The sequence below is a fragment of the Cervus canadensis genome, chromosome 6 (genome assembly GCF_019320065.1).
Source record: "Cervus canadensis isolate Bull #8, Minnesota chromosome 6, ASM1932006v1, whole genome shotgun sequence".
In the NCBI taxonomy this organism is placed as follows: Eukaryota; Metazoa; Chordata; class Mammalia; order Artiodactyla; family Cervidae; genus Cervus; species Cervus canadensis.
In genome coordinates this window covers 42,329,538-42,352,958 of record NC_057391.1, presented here as the reverse complement: position 1 = coordinate 42,352,958, position 23,421 = coordinate 42,329,538, and the positions used below count along the sequence as shown (strand labels likewise).

Sequence of the window (23,421 nt, the reverse complement as noted above, 5' to 3'; positions counted from 1 at the left end):
TCACATGACTGAGAATGGTGGTGCTTTTTGCTCTAGGCTGGGGAGCAGTTGGGAAGCAGCTCTAAACAAGAAGTGCCCAGTAGAGTCATGTAATGAGTTCCTCTCCACAGGAACTGTGGGCCTTGGCTCCTGCTGCCCCAGAGGACTGGGGTTTCCTTTGCTCTCTCTACCCCAGCTGCCTGTTCTGAGGGTCTCTTACTCTTAACTCTTATTCCTGCTTCTTTAGGGAAGGAGTTTTAAACACGTCTCTTACAATAAGAGGAACAAAACCAATTCTCCCGCAAAGGAGGCAAACTTTCACTTTTATTCCTGCCCTATTTCTCTCAGCTGCCCAGGGCTGTCTGAGAGTTTGCCTTCTGATAGCAAAGCCGTGTGTTCCGAACTTCTTTTTGCCACCCATCAAAGCAGGTGCTCAGTAGACTGGTTTATGTTAAAAATGTAAAGGACTGATAAGGACTTAACACTTCAACCCACTGACAGCAGAATCAGGCACTCTGCTTTGAGATAAAGTCATCCCAGAGTTCCTAAACCTTCTGAGTTCCAAGAAGCTTTATGGTCTATGCCCAGGAGGGAGCATGTCAGCAAGAGGCCCTGGTGTTGTCAGCACAAGCCAAGGGCATTCAAAGGGGTCTCTGTGCTGGCCTGGCCAGGGAGGCCCAGTCTCCGATGTGCCTTTGCTGGGCTTCCCCTCAGCTGTGTCTGCAGCTGCTAGGCTTGCTGCTCAGAGCAGACTGTGTGGGGCAGGGCTGGCAGGCTGCCTGCACGGGAGCCTCATGCTCCTAGCCCCACCACCCTCAGATGCCCTTGCTGAGGGCACTCCAGACCCACAGTATCTGTTCTTGGGGTGAGGGATAGGTATCAAGGTTGCGGAGGGGCAGCCTGAGGCAAGAGAAGGCAGTCAATAGCACTGATCTCCAGTATTCTCCAGCCTACCTGCCTGATGGGGGAGTGCATATGCTGGCAAGTATTTTTTTCAATATGCTGATTTTTTTTTTAAAGAAAAAGTCACTCAATCTCTCCCTTCCCCCTAATATCTTTTTTTTTCCCTAATATCTTTATTACCACCTTTGATATTACCCTTTCAATCTTACTTATATGCTTGCTCTGATATACTTATATCTTGCTCTTAGTTATAATAATGGACACATAAAATACTTTGTATCCAGCTTTCATCATTCAACCCTGTATAAGCTATAAGCATTTTTTCTATTTTGTTATGTGTTTTCACAGACTTTTATTTGTAATGCTGTGTAATTTTAAGGCTTCCATAGAGTGACTGTACCATAATTCTGACTCATCCCTTGTTGTTGGATTGCTGGTTTGTTTGGGAACTTTTAGAATTTTAATATGATTTTAAACTTAAAGAAAAGTTACAAGAATATCATGAAGAACTCCCACTTACCAAGTGCTTATATTTTACCCCATTTGCTTTATGACTTAATGATTTGCTTTATCTGTATTTACATGTTATATTTTCTGAATCATTTGGGAATCAGTTGTAGATATTGTTACCCCTCTACCCCAAAACTTCAGTAAGCCTTTCCTTAAGAACAAGGACTTCCTCTCATAATTTATAACCATAACCGCTTGTCAAAAGCAGGAAGTATAACACTGATATGATACTAACACTGATAGAATACTGTTATCTAGCCCATGCTCACTGTTTAAATTGCGTCAGGTGTCCTAGCACTGTCCTTTATAGTGATTCCCTTTTTCCTGATGCAGAATCATGTGTTACATTTAGTTGTGATACATGCTTACACGTGTCTCTCAATTCAGATGTCTTCCCTTTCCTTTTATTACCGTGGCCTTTTTGAAGAATACAGCCAGATATTTTGTAGAATGTTCCTCAAATTGGATTGGTCTCATGGACTAGATTAGGGTTTGGCATATTGGGTGGGAACATCACAAAAGTGATGTGTCCTCTGTGTGTGTCTTAAGTTGGCAGGTGATGTTAGTTGATCCCATTAATACTGACGTTAGCTCTGTGATCATTTGGTTAAGTTAATGTCTGCTAGACTTCCCCTTTCTAAGTTGACTTCTCCCCTTTGTAAGTAACAGGTTACTTGTGGGGAGACACTTTGATGTCATGTACATACTTTGTTCTTCATTCAGTGTGATTTTCTAACTCCATAGTGTCTTCTACACTTGTTTGACAGTCTACTTCTAAAGGAAAGCATCTTCCTCCTTACTTATTAATCTGTTTGTTTATAGGTATGGATGAATGGATTCCTATTTACTCAAAGTTGCTAGGTATTGCTTTGATTCTCAAACCATCCCAGATTTCTAGCAGTCTCCTGTGTCTTTTTAATATGTCCCTTTCGTTTTTTTTTTTTTTTAACACTTTCTTACTTTCTGGCTTAAGGTGTTCCAGACTTACCTTGTATCTTCCCAGCCCCAGCTGTGGAATCAGCCATTTTTTCCCAGGGAATCTTGATTCCTTTGAATGGAAAATGATCTTAAGAAATCAAGATCTGGGTGCTGAGTGCCCATTGCTACTGGAATGTCATTTGCTTCTAGGCTTTTCTTGGCAGACAGAGTAAGGAAATAACTGTAGATAAAGATGTATGGAAATACTGAGGGAAATGAAGATAGATGATACAAATAATTAAAAATCATGAATTCATACTAGCCCCATGAATTTTATTCTCATCTCCCTTTTTAACTCTCTAAGAAAATTTTAAAACTTTCTCTTCACTTTGTTTTGTTCCATCCAGTGATCCTCTTGATGTAAGTCTGTTTTTGTTATTTCCTGGGGACAGACTCCCTTCTGGTTTCAGAGCTTCCTTCTCAGAGCTTTCCTCTCTGTCCCAAGGCTGATGGGGCCAGTTGTCTTCAGGGCCTGTGCATTTCTGTGCAGAACTTGCAAGTTAAGAAGACCAATAGCAGTTTACCCGTACTGAGCCAGAGGCCTGTATGCAAGGATAGGGCCACAAAGATGGAGTTGTTCCACTCGGAGACTCAGGAGGAAGAAATTGGAGAAGGAGGTGCTTGAACTGTGTCTTCAAGGTGAAGAGGTTTTTGTTCCTTCTGCTGGACCATCTACCTTCCCGTGTCATGTAGTGAGAGGTGGGCCCATCTAGGGAATACCGGTGGCTCGATGTGGCCAGAGTCAAGTCAGTGGACGGCCCATGGAGTGATGAGCAAGAGCTGGATCACACAGTGCCTATCACCGGTGGGGCACTTTGAACATGACCCTGCAAGTGTGGGGAGCTCCTGGGAGGACTTAAGCAGGAAATAGCATGGTCACATTTGTGATGTAGACATATCAGAAGATACAAGGCTGGAGGCACAGAGAGTCAGCCAGAGTGCTGAGGAGGGCAGTAGTAATGGAGTCCAGACTCAGGGAGAGGAGTCAGTGGCAGCAAAGAGCCACTGGGGGCTGGTCACTGATACGATGAAAGGCCCAAGGAAGACAGTGGTAGCTGGCATGACCCATGAGCTTCTGACTTGGGTTTCAGGGTTGATGGTGACAACGTTCATGACATAGGTAGCACAGGAGGCCAAACAGGTTTGGAGCAGATGGGTGGGGAAGCAGTGGTGACAGCAAGTGCATGACCATGCATTCATATATAAGAGGCTCTTCTGAATGAAAAGGGAGGACCTTGCTGAGAGGGAAGGGAGATACAAAGTAAAAGCTGGCTTTGTTTCATTTAAAGGCATGTCAGACCTAACATGTTAACAAAATTCAGAGGAGAGGAAGGGAGTAGCCATCAGCCATGTCTGGGAACAAATGCAAAATGCAGGGCAGGGAGCCTTGCTGCTGGGGCTGGGAAGAAAGATTAACCTCCTGCATGGTAATGCAGATATTCTCAGACACGGCTATCTTGTTGACCTATTTTGAGTCAGGTGGTTTACAGAAGAGGTGTGGAAATGAGTCTTACTTCTCCTGCTTCCCTGTGGGTTATTTCCCCCATGCATCTCTGGGCTTCGGAGTCCTGAAGGTGAGCGCTTAGAGCTGAAGAGACCCCAGCATTCAGAATGGGTCTTCAGCAACAGAACAAATACAAGAAGTAGAAATGATAGGAACCATTACACGTGGATATTTGTAACACTGAGCTCTTTTCGAGTGATTTTCATTCTGAATGCACCTGTAGCTGAGAAGCCTAAAGGAAATAAAGAATGCCTGTGCAGCTCAAACTTGAAAAATCATGAGAAGATAATGGAAATTGAAAGATGGGGCCAGGAACTGGTTGAGAAAGGAGCGTGGTGATGGAAGGAGTGTCCTTTGCTGAGCATGTTTAGAGCCCATGTGGGATTGAAAACCATGGATTCTGAGGAACAGCAGACCCTAAGGTGGTGGGATTTTCCCCCACCCAGTTCCCAGCAGCCATTGGGAGGGGGAGGAGTAGAAAAGGAAGAGAATGGTGATTCCCTCCTTTCCTACATTTGACCCATGCCTGAACAGGACACTCTGCCTTAATGAGTCACAGGCTAAGATTCTCAGCTTCATGTTGGGGAAGAGTTGGGTCAGAGCTCAGAGTTAGAGATGCACTAGAACAACTCATCCTTGTCTTCTGGCCCCAGGGTTGGTGCGACATCATCTGCCAATGTCTTGTGATACCAGTTGTGTGGTTTAATGTTGGCAATCTCCGCCAAACAAAAGTTCTGTAATATTTAATTTGGGCCTTAGGATATCCATAGGAGTGCAATGGCTAGAAAGAACAGGATGTGATGAGGCAGGTGACTGAAGCACAAAAAGCAATTTAAGGCATTAAGAAAAAAATTAAGACAATAAATTCTCCAAAGTGGAACATCTCTTTAACCCTGTGACCCCTGAAAATATCTGGGCTTTAAATAGGGGCCATGTAGGTAACTGTTGAATGATCTCCAACAGTGGGCTCTGCCTCCGGGCCTTCACAGCCTGCTGTGAGAGGACCCCAGCGTGCTTTTCCCTCTTTATCTCCTAGTCCTTCACAGCAGTGTGTGTACCTCCTGGAAACAGACTCCACATACGCTCCTTCCTTCCCCACTGCTGTGTAGCTTAAGAAGCCTTTATTATTGGTGGCCTTTGCACCTGAAGCACCCTATCTCAAGCCCCTGTCCCTCCCTTTGACCTTAGACCTACACCTGTCTGAAACAGCCAGCCTTCCATATTGTGGATGAAAGTGTGAGGAAACAGAGATGAGGGCATTGGTTAGTGTAACAGGACACTCACTGGGGATTCCCATAGACACTTCTAGAAACCCAAGTCCATGAAGATGGCTATGCAAAGAAGCCCATCATAGCATTGTTTACAACTGTAAAATTTGAAATCAATCTAAATGTACAGCAGGAAGGGATTAAATGAATTATGGTACATAATGCAATTAGATTTTATACAGTCATTGAAGATGATATGCAGCTATATTCATTGGCAAGAAAAACTCATTTTTGAGTAAGAATAGATTACAGAATTACATGTATGATATGGTCTGCATTTATATAAAATTATATATATATATGAGAAGGATGTTGATTGAACTGTTAACTGTGGTTGCCTCCAGGGATGGAATTTTGCATTATTTAAAATTTTTTTACTATCTGATATTGCTTGGAATTTGTGTATTATTTTTATAATCATAAACATTAAATAAAGCTATTTTCATTGTGGGAAAACAACCCACTGCATCCTTTGAGGCCTACATTCTCTGGGGAGCTTTCTTTGACCCACCCTCCACCCTACCCTATTCCCCACTGGAGTGGGAGCCCTGGCTCCTTTATAGCTCTTGACCTAGCACTTCACTGTCTTCTTAAAATTCTGGTCTTTCTCACCCTTGATTGTAATGTTATCCTACCAGCCTCCATGGCTCTGATCTCCTTAAGATCATGGTTACTCTAAATGGATACTCATCTAGGTCCCTCCTCCACTTCCAAAAGCAGCCTAAGTGAGCAATGCCCTTAAGCTGTGGCGATTATTGTTTTACAAACCTATGGCCCCAGATCTTGGGGATTTTCAAGAGATCCAGAAATAGGCCTGATTTGGGGTTTGGTGGGCTTTGCTGCTATGGGCTTCCCTAGCGGCTCAAACAGTAAAGCATCTGCCTGCAATTCAGGAAACCTTGGTTCAATCCCTTGGTTGAGAATATCCCTGGAGCAGGGAATGGTAACCCACTCCAGTATTCTTGCCTGGAGAGTTCCATGGACAGAGGAACCTGGTGGGCTATAGTCCATGGGGTCACAAAGAGCTGGACACGACTGAGCGATTAACAGGCTTTGCTGTGGTTGGCAGGATTGGTGTTCAGTACCCCAGGTGAGGCCTACAGGTGGGAGGTGATAGCCACCTGCCTCTTTGCTTGCCCCTGATCAGCCTCCTCCCTCCCCTTTGCCTTTGTCTGTTGTGGAAATGCCCCTCTGGCTCTGCTGACCAGACCTCTGGGGCAGAAATCCTCCCCACCCCCAACACCAAGGCTGCTCAGAGGAGGCCAGCCACTCAGCCTCTGTGGGATTCATTCTGGGTCCAGAAAAAACCCCAAAGAAAAAAACCCTGTCCCATCTGATAGGACCTTTCTCTAAAGGGATGTGACAATTGTTTCCAAATGACTGCCTGCTTCTAACTCAAGCGCTCTCAGCTTCCTCTTCCCTTATGAGTGACAGGGTGACGGGCACAGGGGCCCAGGAGCGGGTCTCTCCTTGGGAACATCAGCAGCCTCACCAGAAAAAAAGGATGCGGCACCTGGCAGCCAGGAAACGTGCAGGGCAGCATCCAGACTGTCCGGTAGTCCCGTCCCACCCCAGGACCCCGTAACGAGAGCTGCCATGTGGTAAATACCTTCCTGTGCCAGTGGGTGCAGGGGTGTGAAACTCACCCGGCACCATGACCCTGCCAGGGGGGCGTCATTATCTACATGAAACAGCTGAGGCTTAGAGGCCTTACGCAGCTTGCGCAAGGTCACACCAAAGAGCTAAGGCTTGAACATTAGTCTACTGCACCCCCATGTCCCACATCTGAAGATGGACAAGGAGGATCTAAACGCTAACTCACTAAGCTGTTCCCTTAAATGTCTGAACAAACACACAGCAGGGCTATCAAGGAGAAGTTACCCACCTGACATTGTGGGCATTTGCGCTTCTCCGACCCTGTGAGATGCTTTCCCCAGATGTGCAGTGTGTGGCAGGAGCAGAAGCTGGAAGATGGAGAAGCAGCTTGGGTGAGTAGCTGGGGACCATTTATGGCAGAGGGTAAAAACTCTACTTGCCAAGAAACCCCAGACAGTATCAAAGGCTCAAGTGGGTTGAGGGCGGGGTAGCACCTCCCTTCCAGACAGGGAGGCCTGCTGCTGTGGGCACCCCCACAGCTTTACCTATTGTCCTCAGTTCTTGGTTTTACAGCCTTCTTGGTGAGAAACTCCTGTGACTTGAGGGTGCCTGAGTACCCTGAACCCCAGTGCCAGCACACCAGAGGGGCGTTCAGTTATTCCCCTGACATGCCTCTGTAAGGAAAGTTAGAGTTGTTGTAGGACCAGAAGAGTCTCCCCGAGGAGCAGAGAAGCAACTGCTCCGGTGCTAGGTGGCCGAGGTGCTCTCCACAGCGTCGCCTGCCCTGACCTTGCGTCCTGGTGTCTGAAGCAGCTGCGCTTCTGCCCTGCAGCAAGAGGCAGGCGGCTCCTAGGACTGACGCTGATGGCTGCAGCCTACCAGTCCCCTGAGAAGCAGGGCACCAGCCTAACCTGTGGCCAAGCTTTGCTCTCAGGGCGCGGGCAGGATGTGCTTGTCAGAGGTGCCTTCATAACACAGCCCTGTCCACAGCCCACTTCTCCCTTCCTCGCACCTCAGTTTCCTCGTCTGTAACATGATGAATTTAAGCTAATCATTTAAAATGTTTTAGCAGCAGAACTATTTTTTTAGGTGTCTACACCAAAGTCCAATATAACATAAATTTACAACATAAATTTCTAAATTTTATTATTTCAGATGTATAAGATGTACTTAATAAGATGTACTTATTAAGCAGTTAAGTGCTCTGAAACTTTGAATAGGACAGTTGCTTATTTACACCAACCTCTGCTTCCAATTGTTTATCTTAATTTTTTTTTTTTTTTGGTGTGGGGGGGTGTTGTACAATATTAGAAAATCAGGAAAAGCCTGATTACAGAGTTAGTAGTTGGAGTAACTAATAGGATTTTTGGGGTGTGTGTGTTTAAGCTAACCTTGCAACCTCAGAATACTGAAAGGAATAGAAGAGTTTGTTTTTGTTGTTTCAAAAATGAATCATTAACAATATAGGCAATGAACTATGTGTAATCTCCAAAACCCCACAGTTCTGGCCTCCAAAAAGAGCAAATTCATCTAATTCAGTCAAATGAGAATAGCTAACATTTACTTACTGGGAGCATGGTGTCGTTTAGTCTACATACAACTCCCCCTGGCACAGATAAGGGCCCTGAAACAAGGGTGTTGTCCGAGGCTGCCCAGGTGAACAGGGCTCCCACGCGCACCCCGCGCCCAGCGCCCGGGAGCAGCGGTGCTGGCCCAGCCTTGCCCCAGGGTTGCTGGGACCCCAGTCTGCCTCCGCCCGCCAGCGGGGAGGGGAAGAATCCAGCCTCTGTGCCCAGCGGCGCCCGCCGGCTCAGGAGCTGTTTGTTTTCTTAACGGGGTTAACCAAACCTCCGGAGCAGCAGAAGTCGAGCCCGAGTCCGTGAAAGGGGCTTTGTGTGCGGGCGGCGGAGGACGAGGGAGCGCCGGAAGGGTGGGCGGTGGAGGGGCGGGGGGCGGGCGGCGCGATCCAGCCCACCTGCACGCCCCGACCAGGCGTCCCCAGGGGCGGGGCGGGGCGGGAGAACACCTCCGCCCCCAGCCCTTGCCCTCTGCTCGGTCCTTGATCTTCATCTCCAGGCTGTATGTCTGGACAGCGGGGCGAGAGTGCACCCCCTCCCTGGCGGGGCTGGTGTGAGCTGTAACAGGCAGGCGTTTCCAACATGGTCCCCAAACGGGAGCATCAGATTCACCAGCGACCTTGTGGAAAACTCACGGGATCAGACTGCCTGCCAGGCCTACACATTCAGAAAACCCCAGTCAGGGCCCTATAACCTGAGTCTGACACTTAGCTCAGTGTTCATACAGGGAGCCGGCCAACACTTATACAGGAAACAAACTTTTACTTTGACAGTAATAACTGCTCTGGAGTGTACATCATGTCAGGTGTTCCTCTTTACAGGAAAATAGTCTCTGGACGTTGTTTTATCTCCCCAAAGACATAAATGTCTCCAGATCCAGGATCTTGTTTTTCTTCTTTTGAATCTTTATATTCACGTATGAATGAAATGCCATGGAGTAAGGAGCTGTGGCTTCCCAGGTGGCACCAGTGGTAAAGAACCCGCCTGCCACTGCAAGAGACACAAGAGATGCTGGTTTGATCCCTGGGTGGGGAAGATCCTTGGAGGAGGACATGGCAACCCACTCCAGTATTTTTGCCTAGAGAATCCCATGGACAGAGAGCCTGGCGGGCTACAGTCCATAGGGTCACACAGAGTCAGACTCGACTAAAGCAACTTAGCATGCAAAAGGAGCTGCAGATTTCCTACAAGAAATTTCACATCAGGTGCATCAAATCTCCTTTAACTGGGAATGAAAATCCATTGATTTGAGACTTCTCAGGAACACCTGAAAATTGAACAAATGAATAAGGTAGATGACCGTCTGCAGAGAGAGAGTAAGAGACAGAGAGAGCTAAGTGTCTGCCTCTGCAGGTGGAAAGAGGATTCCTGTTGTCCCCCCGCAGGCCCTCCTATAACCCTTCAGCAACGCTGCTCCCTTCCTGCCTCTTTCCCAGGCCTTCCCTCCTGTTCCCAGGCTTTCCCCAACAACCCACTCCCCACTACAACCCCCCCACCCACCACCATTCATTCATATAGTCTTTCAAGCAACAAATACTTCTTCTGGGTGTCTACTACATGCTTGGACCATGGTAGTAAACTGCTGGCAAGAGACCATGTCCCTGAGCCGATGGTACTGAGTCTGGATGCTGAGTTGGGGACACCAGGGAGAAACACAATTTAAAAAAAAAACAGTAGGGCTTCGCTGGTAGCTCAGCTGATGTAGAATCCACCAGAAATGCAGGAAACCCTAGTTCGATTCCTGGGTCAGGAAGATTTCCTGAAGAAAGGACAGGCTGCCCATTCCAGTATTCTTGGGCTTCCCTGGTGGCTCAGATGGTAAAGAATCTGCCTGCAATGTGGGAGACCTGGGTTGTGAAGATCCCCTGGAGGATGGCATGCCAACATACTCTGGTATTCTCGCCTGGAGAATCCCCAAGGACAGAGGAGCCTGGTGGGCTACAGTCCATGGGGTTGCAAAGAGTTGGACACGGCTGAGCACATAAGCACAGCACAGCAGTAATATTGGAGTAAGTGCAGAGACAGGGTGTTATAATAGGGTGGTAAGGAAGAAAGGCATCTTTGAAGAGGTGAGTTTTAGGCTAAGGATTGGAAGCTCTAGGCGAAGCCCACCAGGTGAAGAGTCAGGAAATGATGTTACACGGAGATGAAGCAGTGAGTATAAATGACCTGAGGCAGAAAGAGCTTGTTAGGTTTGACAACTGGAAGAAGGTCACTGAGGCTGGAGCCCCATGCCAGAGAGGGGAGGAGAGAATGAGATACGGAGGCTGGGCCAGGTCATTTAGAGCTCTGGAGATCGGGGTTAGGGGGAAAGGGGGGTTTGTTTTAAGCACAATGCAAAGCCTTTGGACAGTGTTAAGCAGAAAGCTTGATAGTCGGTGCTGCTAGGTATAGAGTGGACTTTGTATGAAGGAGAGCAGCGAGAAAGAAAGGTGAGGTCCATTAGAAGATGTAGAAGATGTGGCAGCAATCTGGGTGGTAGGAATAGAAGGCAGACCTTCCTTAGGATGGGTGACCAAGAAGTTTAGAGGTCTGAGCATCCCCGGAGAGGACTAGAAGTGCAGGGTCCCTGACTTCTAGTGGAGGGGCCCTGGAGAGCAAGGGAGGAAATGAAATCCCAGCACTTCTCCTCATGTTGGGTCATTTCCCTTCCAGGAAGTTTCAGCTTCCTGATTCAGGCACCCTTGTGAGACGGAATTTGGGAGGAAATGATATAGGACATGGTATTGATGAGACCTGCTTGTCCCCATATGGAGTCCTCCTCTCAGCCTCTCTGGAGGCAGAGCTGGGAATGGAAATAGGGGGTTTCTGCTCCAGCACTGTAGCACCTCTGCACTAAGGAGGGAGGGAGCGACCCCATGGTCCCCCAACCCCAACTGCAAATACAGGTACTCTGCTTGCTGCACCTTCCCACCATGAAGCCTTCTGCTAGGTATGAGTCCTTGGAAGCAGGGGCCTCCCCTTCCTCCATTGCCCCCAAGACTTTCTGGGGAGAAGTCAGTGGAATGAAGGCTTGTGCTGAATGGGACACCTCCCTTATGGGGGTGGGGAGGAGCGCTGAGAGCTGGGAGCAGAAGCCCCTACTAGCACAGGTGAGAGAGTTCTGGATTAAATCCTGCCACAGACCCGAAAAGATTCTGCCAGAAGAATGGGCAAGAGCAGTGTAGTGCCACCGTCCACAGTCCTCCTCCCCATCCACCGTCCTGTACATCAGCCCTACCCACCTGTGTCTCCAGGATGAGCTCACAAACTGCCGTTTTCTCAAAATCTGCTCTGCTGAGGGCTTAGCAAGGATCCTCTCACTCAACATTCCTACCCTCTCCCGAGGGAGGCATATTATCCCAGTTTTGCAAATGAGCACAGAGATAAACAGTTGGGGAAACCCATGCTGTGTGACTTCTAAAGCAGAGCCTTTGTCCCTGCACTGCCTCTCCCCAATCTGATGCAGGTTTGGGCTGAAAGATGATTGAAATGGAGGAATGGATTTGAAAATCTAGTGAATGGTGGGGCCTGTGAATGCTGGGGGAGAGGGATAATCAAAGCCAGCGTGCGTCGAGGTGGAAGTAAGGAGACGGAGGTGCAACCTGGTCCTGGGGAAGGGAGTAAGGAATGCAAGGGACGTCCATGGTTGGTCTGGGCCCAGCCTCCCTGCTTGCCTAGCATCCATAGGTGCTTACAATCCTTAGTAGGCGTTCAAACAAGAGCAGGTGAAATTGAGCTATCCCGCACTCCTGGCAATCACTGGGCACTCGATGAATGTGGACACGTTGATAAACATGCCTCTCTGCTGAAAGGTCCCCACGCACTGCCGCCCCACTAGGCTCAAAGGGCCACGCCCGCTTCCCGCCGCCGGGGGTCCAGCGCAATCGGCCCCTTGCAGGACCCGGCGGCGCGCGGGAACGCCCGGGGCGGGGCCTGCAGGCTCGAGGAGGCGGGGCCGGCCCGCAGGGGTCTAGGGTCCGCTTTCTGAGAGTTCGGCTGCGAGCCGCGCGCGGATGCTGGAAGTTCACATCCCGTCGGTGGGGCCCGAGGCCGAGGGCACCCGGCAGAACCCCGAGAAAGGCCACATGGTGAGCTGGGGCAGTGGATGGGAAGGGGCGCGGGGACCCACCGGATTTCCCCGCGCCGAAGGCAATGGGGATCCCGCACTCCGGTCTCGGGCCCGCGAGCGCGGCGGCCCAGGCGGTCGTGGGACACCCTGTCGAGGGTCTCTGGGCCGCTGGGGTTTGCTAGCCCTGCCGACGGCGGTCCCGGCTCCTGAGGGACTGCACCGGGCAGAGTCCCCAAGTGTGCGGGAGCGTGGGAGGGTCCCTGGAGAGCCGCGGAGCTCCCAGGCCGCTTTGTGCTTCTGTGGGCGGACGGTGGGCTGGGGGCGTCGCCGGGAGCGGGTCTGGCGGCGCCCTTGCGCCGGGTCTCACGCGCACCCGGCTGCCCGCCGGCGCCCGCCAGGTGTTCCGAGTGGAGGTGCTGTACCGCGGGCGCAGACACGTCGTGCAGAGGCGCTACAGCGAGTTCCACGCGCTCCACAAGCGGGTAAGGCTGCGCCCACCACCGATCCACGGACCCCGGCCCGGCTCCTGCCCAGCCCCCGCCCAGCCCCCGGAGGTCTCTGCCACCCCCATTACCTCCCCAGGCCCAGGAGAGCTCAGGTCTTGGACACAGACGTCCCCGCGGGCTGCGGAAAGGGCGCAAAGTCGGGCCGGTCCCAGACTCTGCTCTTCGCGCCCCTGGGCGGCGGGTCTTAGGGGCGGAGGCGGGTAGTTGGGGGCGCCTCTCGCCCTTGTCCCAACCGCCACTCACCACGCGGGTGTGTCTCAGGATAGAGCCTGAAGTTCGGGGGTGGTGGCGGCGGGGAGGACTGGGGAGGGCTCTTGGCTGGGATGAAGCGAGCTTGAGAGGACTCCACCCGGATGCTGTGATCGCACCGCGGTAACCTCCTGGCAGATCAAGAAACTGTACAAAGTACCCGACTTCCCCTCGAAACGTCTGCCCAACTGGAGGACCCGAAGGTTGGAGCAGCGGCGGCAGGGCTTGGAAGCCTATATCCAGGTTTGCGTGGGTCTCCGTCTATTGCCCCTCAGTCGACAGGACCAGAGTCGGGGGACCCAAGCAGAGAGGTGTGGGGACATGGGGTGAGGGGGACCCATATTTATTGGCCGATACTTTAAGCCTCAATTTTCCAAACAGTAAGGGGCTCCTCCTGATGGCTCAGTGGTAAGGAATCTACCTGCAATGCAGGAGATACAGGTTTGAACTCTGGGTTGGGAAGGTTCCCTTGAGAAAGGAATGGCAACTCACCCCAGTATTCTTGCCTGGAGAATGCCATGAACAGAGAAGCCTGGCAGGCTACAGTCTATAGTGTCACAAAGTCGGACATGACTAAAGTGACTTAGCACTCTCACACAGTGGGTCTAAACATCCCTCTCTGAATTGGTAGGATTGAGTGAGGGGTTCAGCAGACAGGTGATCCCAGTAAGATGAAGGCTTGTTCTCTTTTCCTCCAGAGTGAGATCCTGTGCCGCCCTCATGATAAGGGTGGAGGCCCTTCCCCACTCTCCCACACAGTTGTGCCCATTACAGGCCAGGCAGGCTTCTTGGGCCAATCTGTGTAGTCACCTGGGGCTAGTGCTCAGAAGGGCTATAGCTTGGTTTCATGCTCTGCTCTGGCCGTCTTGAACTTCTTTATCAGAAGGGCCCCAGGTTTTCATTTTGCACCAGGCTCTGCATATTACATGGCTCAATCTGATTACAGGTTTTCTCTGTTCTCTTCTCCAGGGCATCCTATACTTGAACCAGGATGTGCCCAAGGAACTACTGGAATTCCTGAGTCTTCGGCACTGGCCCACAGACCCCAAGGCCAGCAACTGGGGGTGAGCATCCATCCCTACAGGGGCATGGGAGGGGCCCCAGGGCTGGGGGGATGGGGGCTCTCTGCAGCCAGCAGGTGAGGAGGCCAAGCCCCTTTCCTTCTCATATCTACCAGGCCATAGCCTGGTCCTTCCTCTTTGAGACATGACCTCCTTGGTCATTTTCTTGACCCAGTGGAGGGGCTGTTTTCTGGGCACCTTCGTTACCCTTGCTGCCTCCGGAACTGAGCCTGTTACCAATAGAAGCAGCAGTCCCCTGGGAGGTAAAAGTCGACTTCCGCATCTCCACCCTTGCCTCAGGCTCCCCCAGGCAGCTCACAGCCACTCTCTTCAGCTCCTTGGGGGAGTGCCTGCCTGCCAACAGGCAAGTCCAAGTCTCCATCTGCCCTGGGCTCCTGCTGCCCCCTCGTGGCCACGTGCTAGGGCCTCACGTCTCCGGCCTGTCCCTATGGTCCAGGTTTTCACCTTGATGCCTCCTGATACCACTGCCCACTTATCCCCTGCGGGTCCTTTGGCAATATCAGTTCCTGGTCTCCATCCAACCTGAGACTTTTTCTCTGCCTCCCCCTCCACTGTTCATGACCCCTTTTCTTCTTAGCTCGCAGCTGTACCACCGGCCTGTCGTCAGCTTCCCCATTGATCCTTATATTTGCATCCCATCCCCAGGTGAGATGTTTCCTCTTGACTTATAATCCACATTTAGGGCCCAGGTAGCAGGGTGGGAGCAAGGGTGAACTTGGTATCTCTCAGCTCTCAGGACCACCGGGCAGCATCTCCCTCCTACTGCCCTTCTTTGGGGCCACACCTCCCTGCTGCCCCTGTAGTCTGTATTTTCCAGGGAACAGACATGGTGAAACGAGCTTGGCTCCCCTGCTCTCCGCTCCTCACCAGCCTGGCTTTACCATAGATGTGAACAGAAAGTGAACTGGAAATGCCAAGGCCTCATTTGGGGTAGCCAACTGCTATCTACTGCCTTGGCACGGGCTCCTCCTGTTCCCCGGAGTGGGGGGCGGGGTGGTGCCAGTGATGGGGGGAGGTGCCTATGGACAGGAACTCGGGGAGCTGCAGGCCACCCCACACCTTCTCTTACCTGGTGGCCCCTACCCCTTCCTCCTGTTTTCCTTCTGTCCCAGAACCTCTGCCCAACATGGTGGTGCTCGGTGTGCTCCAGGGCCTCTATGGCTTCAATGCCAGCACAGCTGAAGCCCAGCCGGAGGCCGCCTGTCACCCTGCTCCAGTGCCACCGATGCCCTGACCAGCGCAGAGGCTTTTAGGCCACCTGCCAGAACAGTCATGTGCCTCAGTCCTCAAGCTGGGTCACCCTTGGCCTGGATCCAGGACTCACCAGTCTCCACCCCTCTGGGCTCAGGACTCAGCTGCACTGGTATCTGAGGTAGTGGAATCCTAGAACTTAGGGCCAGAGCAGGAACAGAGAGCTGGAAATCGAGGGAGAATTCCTTTATAATTTTCACAGCCCACCAATCTGCCTGCACTGCAGGAGACTCAGGTTCGGGAAGATCCCCTGGAAAAGGGAATGGCAACCCACTCTAGTATTGCCTAGAGAATCCCAGGGACAGAGGAGCCTGGTGGTCTACAGTCCATGGGGTTGCAAAGAGTCAGACACGACTGGGCGACGGGCACTTTCATGAAAAGGTGCAGGTGCATGCCCTCCCCACCTCCTACAGTAGGGCATGCAAAGGTTGAGGCTCAGTAGCTGGCAAAGTTTAGAAGCAAGTGGCAGAAGCTCCAGCTTGAGGTTTTGTGCACAACACCGGGGGAAAGGGTGCAGGCACCCAAGGAGGGGACTGGCACCACTGCCATAGGAGCCCCCGTCCAGCTGGCGCTAGACTTGGAAGGAGGTGCTGAAGGGCCCAGAACCCAGCGCGTACACAGATTACTAAAAGAAAAAAAAAAAAAAACACCATTTTTTTTATTGGTCAGTGTTGGCAGGAATTTGTTACAAAACTGGGCCCGTGGAATGGGAGGGAAGGGGCCCGCCCTGTCAGATGCCAGCCCTGGGACCAGCGCAGCATGGAGCCCTGTGGCGGGCTATCTTCACCCCTGGGAGGGCGACAGGGCCACAAAGACAGTTGCTCAAAGGGAAGAGGTCCCTGGGGCCCTATTCCTTGGCAATGGCAAAGGGCTTCTCCACCTCGATCTTGCCGCAGTCTGCGATCGTCACATCCTTCAGAGGCTTGTCCCGCCCATCGGTCTTGGTGCTTTCCACCTTCCGTACTACATCCTGGGGAGGAAGGCAGAGTGTCAGGTCTGCGCCGCCAGGGGGACAGGCCCCAGCGTGCAGCTGGGAGGGCTGCGACCCACACAGGAGGAGCAGCGTACAAACCATAAGGCACCAAAATCCTAGGAGCATTGTGACTGGGTGCCCACCCAGGTCAGAGAGAACCCAGCTTTGACAACAGGAGGATGCAGAAGTTTTGATTCTCTGAAGTACCACCCAGGCTGGGCTAGGGGTATGTTGCCGGAGGGGCGGGGGGGGGGATGGGGGGGATGGGGAATGGGTACCAAGTGGCTTCTCCAAGATAGCGTGTCCAGCTGGCCTTGTACAACTAATGGTGGAGCCATGACATGACTGAGTGACAGTATGAAGTAGCTTTATCTGTGCAGCCTCAAAGAGGCCTCCTGGTCAGCCTCTGCCCGGGGCCTTGGAGGGATTCAGAATGTGGGGGCACGACTTCTCTGGTGGTCCAGTGGTTAAGAATGCACTCGCCTAGTGCAGGAGGCGCAGGTTCAAATCCTTCACTGAGAAACTAAGATCCTGTATGCTGTGGCCGAAAAAAGAAAATGAACGTGGGGGCATAGAGGTAGGCTGTTGATTCACAATTCACCCCAGATTTGCACAAATAAAAATTGGTCTGAATCTATATGTTCCCTTCTGGGAAAGGGATAAAATATATGGATCCCCTGCCCTGATCTGTGTCAGATCTTGGTGTGTGTGTGCGGGGGGGTGGGGTTTGCCCAGGGGTAGCCTCAGCCCCCCAAACTCACCATGCCCTCTAGAACTTTGCCGAACACTACGTGCTTGCCATCTAGCCAGGCAGTCTTGACTGTCGTGATGAAGAACTGGGAGCCGTTGGTGTCTTTGCCCGCATTGGCCATGCTCACCCAGCCAGGCCCATAATGTTTAAGCTTGAAGTTCTCATCGGGGAAGCGTTCACCATAAATGCTCTTACCTGGGAAGAAAGAGAAGGTCAGGGAGCTGGGGTAGGGGAGGTGGGCAACAAAGCCGATCTTCAGGGTGAGGATTCTAGAGGCCAAACCTGCCCCCCGTGCCAGGCCAGGCTCAAGTGGAGTCCAAGGACACATGCACCAGCTTCCCACCCTCTGGCCCTGGAGCCAAACCATGGTGATAGCCAAAGTGGGCGTGAGGCCAGGCTGACTGAGTGAACTGTATACATCATGTGAGAAGATAGCTTTATGGCTTTCAAGTAAGGCACACATTAGAAATGACCTTGGATGTGGCCTCAGAGGCTTGCCGTGGAGACTTTAGTGGAGAAGAGGTGCTGGGCAGGATGCAGGGGGCAGGGGAGGGTAAGAACCCTCCAGAAAAGGAGGACTGCTACAGCTGACCAGCTTTTCTTCCTAAGAGCACAGAAGATGCTGAGGAAGCTCCAAGCAGGAAGAGAGATGAGTGGGGAGGGGATGCCATTTGAGTTCTGGAAAGTCAAGAGCCTCATGGACAACTGAACCCCAAAATAAAAGGTGACTCTGAGTGCGTGTACTATGTCTGCGTGAGGAGGGTCTGGGGCCTGGGAGCGAGACAGGAGCCAAGAGCACATCTCTACCTATCCTTACCTTCCAGAGACCCTAACTTCAACTCCCAAAGCTAGGTCCAGAGGAAAACAGTGCACCCTCCTCTGTCCCTGTGAGATTCACACTGTGTACTAGAGGCCCCAAGAAACCCAGCAGCAAAGAAGTGATTTTCACTTTGTTTTACCCAACACCTTTCAAACTTATTTGCATACAAAACCTTTTTCTCCGCCTTCATGATTCAACCAGACAAAGAGCCTCTTAAGGATAGTTCTGGAGCAGAGTAGTGGGACCAAAAATAAGCTATTTTTATTTGTACTTTGAAATGTAAAAAGAAAATTGCCAACTCTTTAAGAAGAGTTCCCAAGGGAAAAAAAGAGATTCCCATGTGAGAATCCTTTGTAAAACTCAGCCAACTGCAGGATTTTGACTACTGCTGCTATCCAGAAAACCCCCACACCTATATACTTAGCTCCCATCACTTTCCCAAGATACAAGGAGTCCCAAACTTCAATGGATAGCGAAGGCTGTAAACTCAATATGCCTTGTCATCTTTCTCTCCAGACTTCGGTTATTCTCTTGACATTTCCCCTCTGCACGTCAGTGCTGCCCTCACCCCCGCCGTCCTTCCTTCCGTGCCCGCTCCCCCCACTGCAATCACAGCTGAGGCTCAGAGTGGGAACAGCGTGCCAGGGGACTGGTGCATGCATCTGACACATTAAAAAAAACCCACCCCGTGAGGCAGGACCTAAGAGCCCCCTCCTCCTCAAAGATAAAGAAAACAAGATACAGAGACAAGAGGTACCCTTGCTGGGAAGCAGCAGTGGAGTTCAAACCAAGGTGGTCTGGTTCTCGAATCTCTGCTCTTACCCTGTAGGAATCCTCCCTGGGTTCAGGCTCACACTGCTCAATGCAAGGGCGGCTGTACCAACCCCCTGCCAGTCTGCTTCTCCTGCGTCCACGGCCTGAATCCACCACATTATCCCTCAAAACTCCCCTGCCATCAGGCCTTGCCCCCATTCACGTCTTCAGCAGACCTTCACTCTTTGGAGGACAAAGCCCTGGGTCCTGGTCCTGGGCCTGGGCCTGGCCCTGGCCTGCCACCCTGGGCTCCTGGTGAGAGCTCCACTTCCATCCTCCTGACCCACCTTCGACCAAGCCCTTGCCACAGAGCTGAACGCATGCCTTAATCCTGCCTCTTCCTTGCCCATTCAAATTCTCAGTCAGGACCCCCCCGAGCTCAAATCCTCATGTTTGCAAGCCTATTTCTTGATCACCTTGGCCCAAAGCAGGCTTCCCTGGTGACTCAGACAGTCAAGAATCTGCCTGCAGTGGGGGAGACAATTCCTGAGTCAGGAAGATCCCCTGGAGAAGGGAATGGTTACCCACTGCAGTACTCTTGCCTGAAGAATTCCATGGACAGAGAAGCCTGGCGGGCTACAGTCCATGGGGTTGCAAAGAGTCAGACACAACTGAGTGGCTATCACTTCCATTTGGCCCAAAGTGAGTCCTTCGCCTGTCAGCATTTCGAGGATGGCTGGCTTTCCTTACTGCTCGCTGGGCACTGCACACTCAAATCTCACCTCACCACCCCCAGCACCCACAACTCCTGACACCTAACTCTACAGACAGGAAACTGAGGTTCAGAGGACTTGCTTGCCTGTGGTCACAAAGTGAGAAGGTGGCAGACACTCAACAGAGGGTCACTCCATGAATACAGTGCTTTGTGTCATGTCTGCTTGTCCTTCTTGTCCAGCCAACTATGACTTACATCTTGTGTCACTTTCCTAGTGATTTCTCCTAGTTCTTCCCACCTAAATGATGAACAACTTGAGGACAGAGCATTAGCCCTGAAAGCTGTGTCACAGCCTATTTGTAACTTTCCAGGTGCTGGAAGTGAAAGTGAGTTGCTGTCCCACTGACTTTTTTGTTCTGTATCCCCAGCACCCACCACAGAGCCTGGCCCAGTCAATACTGATCGGTTGGGTGAGCTGCAGCTGCGGTCTGAGAGAACAGCAGGCTGTACACCCAAGTGTGGTGACACCTGCGGGTTAGTCCAGGGTGTCTGTCTGTCTGTCCTAGCGTACAAAGAGTGCAGGGGTCAGACTGGCAGCTCTTGTCAAGTGCTCTCTGGTGAGAGACTGCCAAGGAAAGCAATTTCTCTCAGTCCTGTTGGGGCCTCCCAGGTCACCACACGAGCTTTGCATACCTGACCTACAATCACCTACAGGTGGGTTTTGCTCTGCTTCCCTCCCCCCAGCAGGTACTGTGGGGAATGTCAGAGGCCGTAGGGCTTGATAAGCATGTCGGCCAGCTGTGCAAGATCTTCCCACGTCTGCCTGAAACCCATGCCCCGCTCTCCGCAGCACTGGGCTCCCTGGCCGTCCCACCCTGGGGCTGCCCTGAGACACCCCTGTGCCCAGAGGACTTGAGGTTACCTCCAGTACCATCTCCCCGCGTGAAGTCTCCACCCTGGATCATGAAGTCCTTGATCACACGATGGAATTTGCTGTCTTTGTAGCCAAACCCTTTCTAGAAAAAGGAATAGGAAGGTGAGAAGGTGGCATGAGGCACGAGGCAGACACTAGACAGGCCCTGCAGAAGAGAAAGCCCTGCCGCAGATCCATCCTTCAACATGCTACTGGGTGACTAGTGACCAAAGTCCAGGCCAGGAAAGGCGAAGATCCCACGTTCCTTGGCCTGTATACAATTACCCTTCACATAATGCCTCTAGCTTTTCCCTTTCATTTCCTAATCTAATCATAGGAAGAGATGCAAAGAAACTGACAGGAAAAAAAAAAAGTTACCTGCTGATGCAATGGGAAGCTGGAATGCACACTTTCTTAAATGAGGAATTCAGTTCCCTAAAACCTGGAAAGCTCTGGGCCTCTCACTCTGGTGCCGAGGCCACAAGCTAGTTTCCCTAGATGTTTCCTTTAGTTACTCAAAAATGAATAACCAAGGTCTCAAAGATGAAAATTTTCTCCGAAAAGAAAAATTCTAATTCTGGATTTAGTTTTTAAAACTCTCGCAAGACATAATACTCTTGGAGTCCCAGGGCCGAAGGGTACAGCTGGTACTGAGGTCCACTGCTATGGGTGGGCCACGTTCTGTAGGTCAGTTTGCTGTCAGCCCTACTTGCCAAACTTCACTGCCTTTGAGTTTGGATACCCTGCCTCCAGCCACTTACCTCTCCTGTAGCCAAGGCCACAAAATTATCCACTGTTTTTGGAACAGTCTTTCCAAAGAGACCAATGACCACCCGGCCTATATCTTCATCTCCAATTCGCAGGTCAAAGTACACCTGAGGAAAAAGGCCATTAAAACTTAGCATCTTAAAAGGGGTCTTCCTAGGGAATGAAGGGCCAAGAAACTACCCAGAAGATGGTAGAGAAAACAGAACCATATTTTAATAGCAGAGTTTCTGCATCTGATTTTGGTGGCGACAAACCCCCCACGAAAATCTAATGAATGCTCCATATGTTAGTTTACACTCTCTTTTCACTATTGGGTAACAACCTTTGCTCTAAATAAATAATGGGCTCAGATTCTAAAAATTAACATCAAAACCCATCAAGAGGGGAGCCCAAGCACACCACTCTGGTTTAAACTACACTGCTGTGCTTTCGAATTGGAAGTGACTAAAATCTGGCCTAAGAAGAGAAAGGACTAACAATTTGGCAGAAGCGATCTTTCACCATTTCCCTAGCACCAGGGGCATTTGCAAAGTCTGCAAGCCCGGCCCCAGCTGGACATGCTGGGTCAGGGCCGGGCGATCGGGATGGGTCCGGGTCATTCTCCAGTCTGAATGCGTGAGGATCGCCCAGGTACCAAGAGGCCACAGTAGGGAGACTAGGGAGGGACAGAGCCAAAGCCGAGGACACCTAGGCCCGAGCTCCGGACACATGTAACCAGCTGGGCCAAGGCCTGAACACTGGAGGCGAGGGCGGGCCTCGCCAGGCAGGTCTGGAGAGGGGCGGCCAGACCTTGACAGTGACTTTGGGCCCCTTCTTCTTCTCATCGGCCGAGGACGGTCCAGGCAACAACAGGAAAAAGACGGAGCCCACAACCAGGGCGACGATGAATAGCACCTTCATGTTCCGCTCCAAGAGGCGCAGCATCCACCAGGAGAAGCTAGCGCGGCCCGGGCGCCGAGGCCGGAAGAGGGTGGGGATGCGGCGACGTATGACCCAGCGCCTCCACCGAGGGCATCCGGGGGGGGACCGGGGCTCCTGCAGGACTCCGAGAGGGAGGCGGGCCCCATTTCCCCCCCTCTAACTGGGCGCCGGGTGGTAGGTCTCGACGGGGGGCGGAGCCCGGCTCGCCGCCTGGGGCGGGCGGAGACGCCGGCTCGTGGGTGGCTGCCACGTTACTGCAGCCTCATTGGCTCCGCAGCTCGCCGATACCCGTCAATGGGAAGGGATCAGCGGAAGGCGGCACCGCCTCCAAGAGCCCAGGGATTGGGCTGCTGAATAGACTACAAGCCCCAGCAGACAGAGCCCGTGGCCCGTGCCTTTATGGGAGTGGAAGTCGTTTGGCAGTTGGTGACCAATGCTTTAGGTTAGGAAGTCTGTGCATGGGGCAAGAAGACACTCGTCTTTGTCCGTGTGGGCCAGTCAAGGGTTAGTCACCACCGAATTGGGTTTGAGTGTGATAACCTTCAAAAACTCTGGGTACTTTTGTGCCTACTCACCGTATAACCTTTCCAGGTGGCTGAGATGGTAAAGAATCTTCTGCAATGCAGGAGACCTGGGTTCCATCCCTGGGTCGGGAGGATCCCCTGGAGAAGGTAATGGCACCCACTCCAGTATTCTTGCCTGGGGAATCCCATGGACAGAGGAGCCTGGCCCGCTGTTCACACTGAGGAAAGTTGTTTACCAAGCTAGTTTTCAAAGCAGCCTTTCTCCACAAGAGGAACTAATGCTAAAATAGCCTAAAGGTAGCCTTCCACCAGCGATCACCCCCCCCCCCCACCCCCCACCCCCGACTTTTGGGGAAAAAATAAGCTTGATGGATACAGTGCTCTCAGTATGAAGTTTTTCTTTCATGATTTTTTTTTTTAAATTTTATTTTTGACTGTGCTGGGTCTTCAATGCTGCGCAGGCTTTTGTCTAGCTGTGGTTAGCGGGAGCTGCTCTTACGGTGAGTGGGCTTCTCATTCCGGTAGCTTCTCTGGTTGCGGAAAAGGGGCTCTAGGGTGTGCAGGCTTCAGCAGTCGAGGGTCCCACGTTCTAGAGCACAGGCTCAGTAGCTGTGGCGCATGGGCTTAGTTGCTTCTCAGACTTTCCCTGACCAGGGATTGAACCCTTGTCTCCTGCATTGGTGGGCTTCCCTGGTGGCTCAGCTGATATAAGAATCTGCCCACAACTCGGGAGACCTGGTTTCAATCCTTGGGTTGGGAAGATCCCCTGAGAGGGGAAAGGCTACCCACTTCAATATTCTGCCCTGGAGACTTCCATGGGCTGTGTAGT

At 51.6% G+C, this 23,421-nt stretch overlaps 2 protein-coding genes across 3 annotated transcripts; one reads left to right on the top strand and one right to left on the bottom strand.

Moving 5' to 3' along the window:
- Positions 1–10,767: 10,767 nt before the first annotated feature.
- SNX22 (sorting nexin 22) lies at positions 10,768–16,122 on the top strand. Of its 2 annotated transcripts, XM_043471704.1 has the most exons (6): positions 10,768–12,385; positions 12,765–12,848; positions 13,260–13,364; positions 14,091–14,185; positions 14,781–14,848; positions 15,316–16,122. In XM_043471704.1, exons 1-6 carry the CDS (start codon positions 12,311–12,313, stop codon positions 15,435–15,437), a joined length of 549 nt encoding a protein of 182 aa, XP_043327639.1. In that variant the 5' UTR covers positions 10,768–12,310; the 3' UTR covers positions 15,438–16,122. The 2 variants fall into 2 exon arrangements, with proteins under 2 accessions (XP_043327639.1, XP_043327640.1); XM_043471705.1 differs by lacking the exon at positions 13,260–13,364.
- PPIB (peptidylprolyl isomerase B) lies at positions 16,095–22,162 on the bottom strand. Its single transcript, XM_043471703.1, has 5 exons — positions 21,937–22,162; positions 21,141–21,254; positions 20,389–20,482; positions 17,189–17,373; positions 16,095–16,424 (listed from the first exon to the last, which is right to left on the bottom strand). The coding sequence occupies exons 1-5, from the start codon at positions 22,069–22,071 to the stop codon at positions 16,302–16,304; spliced, it is 651 nt and encodes a 216-aa protein (XP_043327638.1). The 5' UTR covers positions 22,072–22,162; the 3' UTR covers positions 16,095–16,301.
- Between the last annotated feature and the right edge of the window lie 1,259 nt (positions 22,163–23,421).

Excerpts from the sequence above, each read along its gene's own strand:
- SNX22 (XM_043471704.1), top strand. The coding sequence starts at position 12,311 with ATGCTGGAAGTTCACATCCCGTCGGTGGGGCCCGAGGCCGAGGGCACC. Across the intron at positions 12,386-12,764 it reads ACCCCGAGAAAGGCCACATG|GTGTTCCGAGTGGAGGTGCT; the intron begins GTGAGCTGGGGC and ends GGCGCCCGCCAG. Across the intron at positions 12,849-13,259 it reads TCCACGCGCTCCACAAGCGG|ATCAAGAAACTGTACAAAGT; the intron begins GTAAGGCTGCGC and ends ACCTCCTGGCAG.
- PPIB (XM_043471703.1), bottom strand. The coding sequence starts at position 22,071 with ATGCTGCGCCTCTTGGAGCGGAACATGAAGGTGCTATTCATCGTCGCC. Across the intron at positions 21,255-21,936 it reads GGCCCAAAGTCACTGTCAAG|GTGTACTTTGACCTGCGAAT; the intron begins GTCTGGCCGCCC and ends CTTTTTCCTCAG. Across the intron at positions 17,374-20,388 it reads GCGGGGAGATGGTACTGGAG|GTAAGAGCATTTATGGTGAA; the intron begins GTAACCTCAAGT and ends CTTTCTTCCCAG.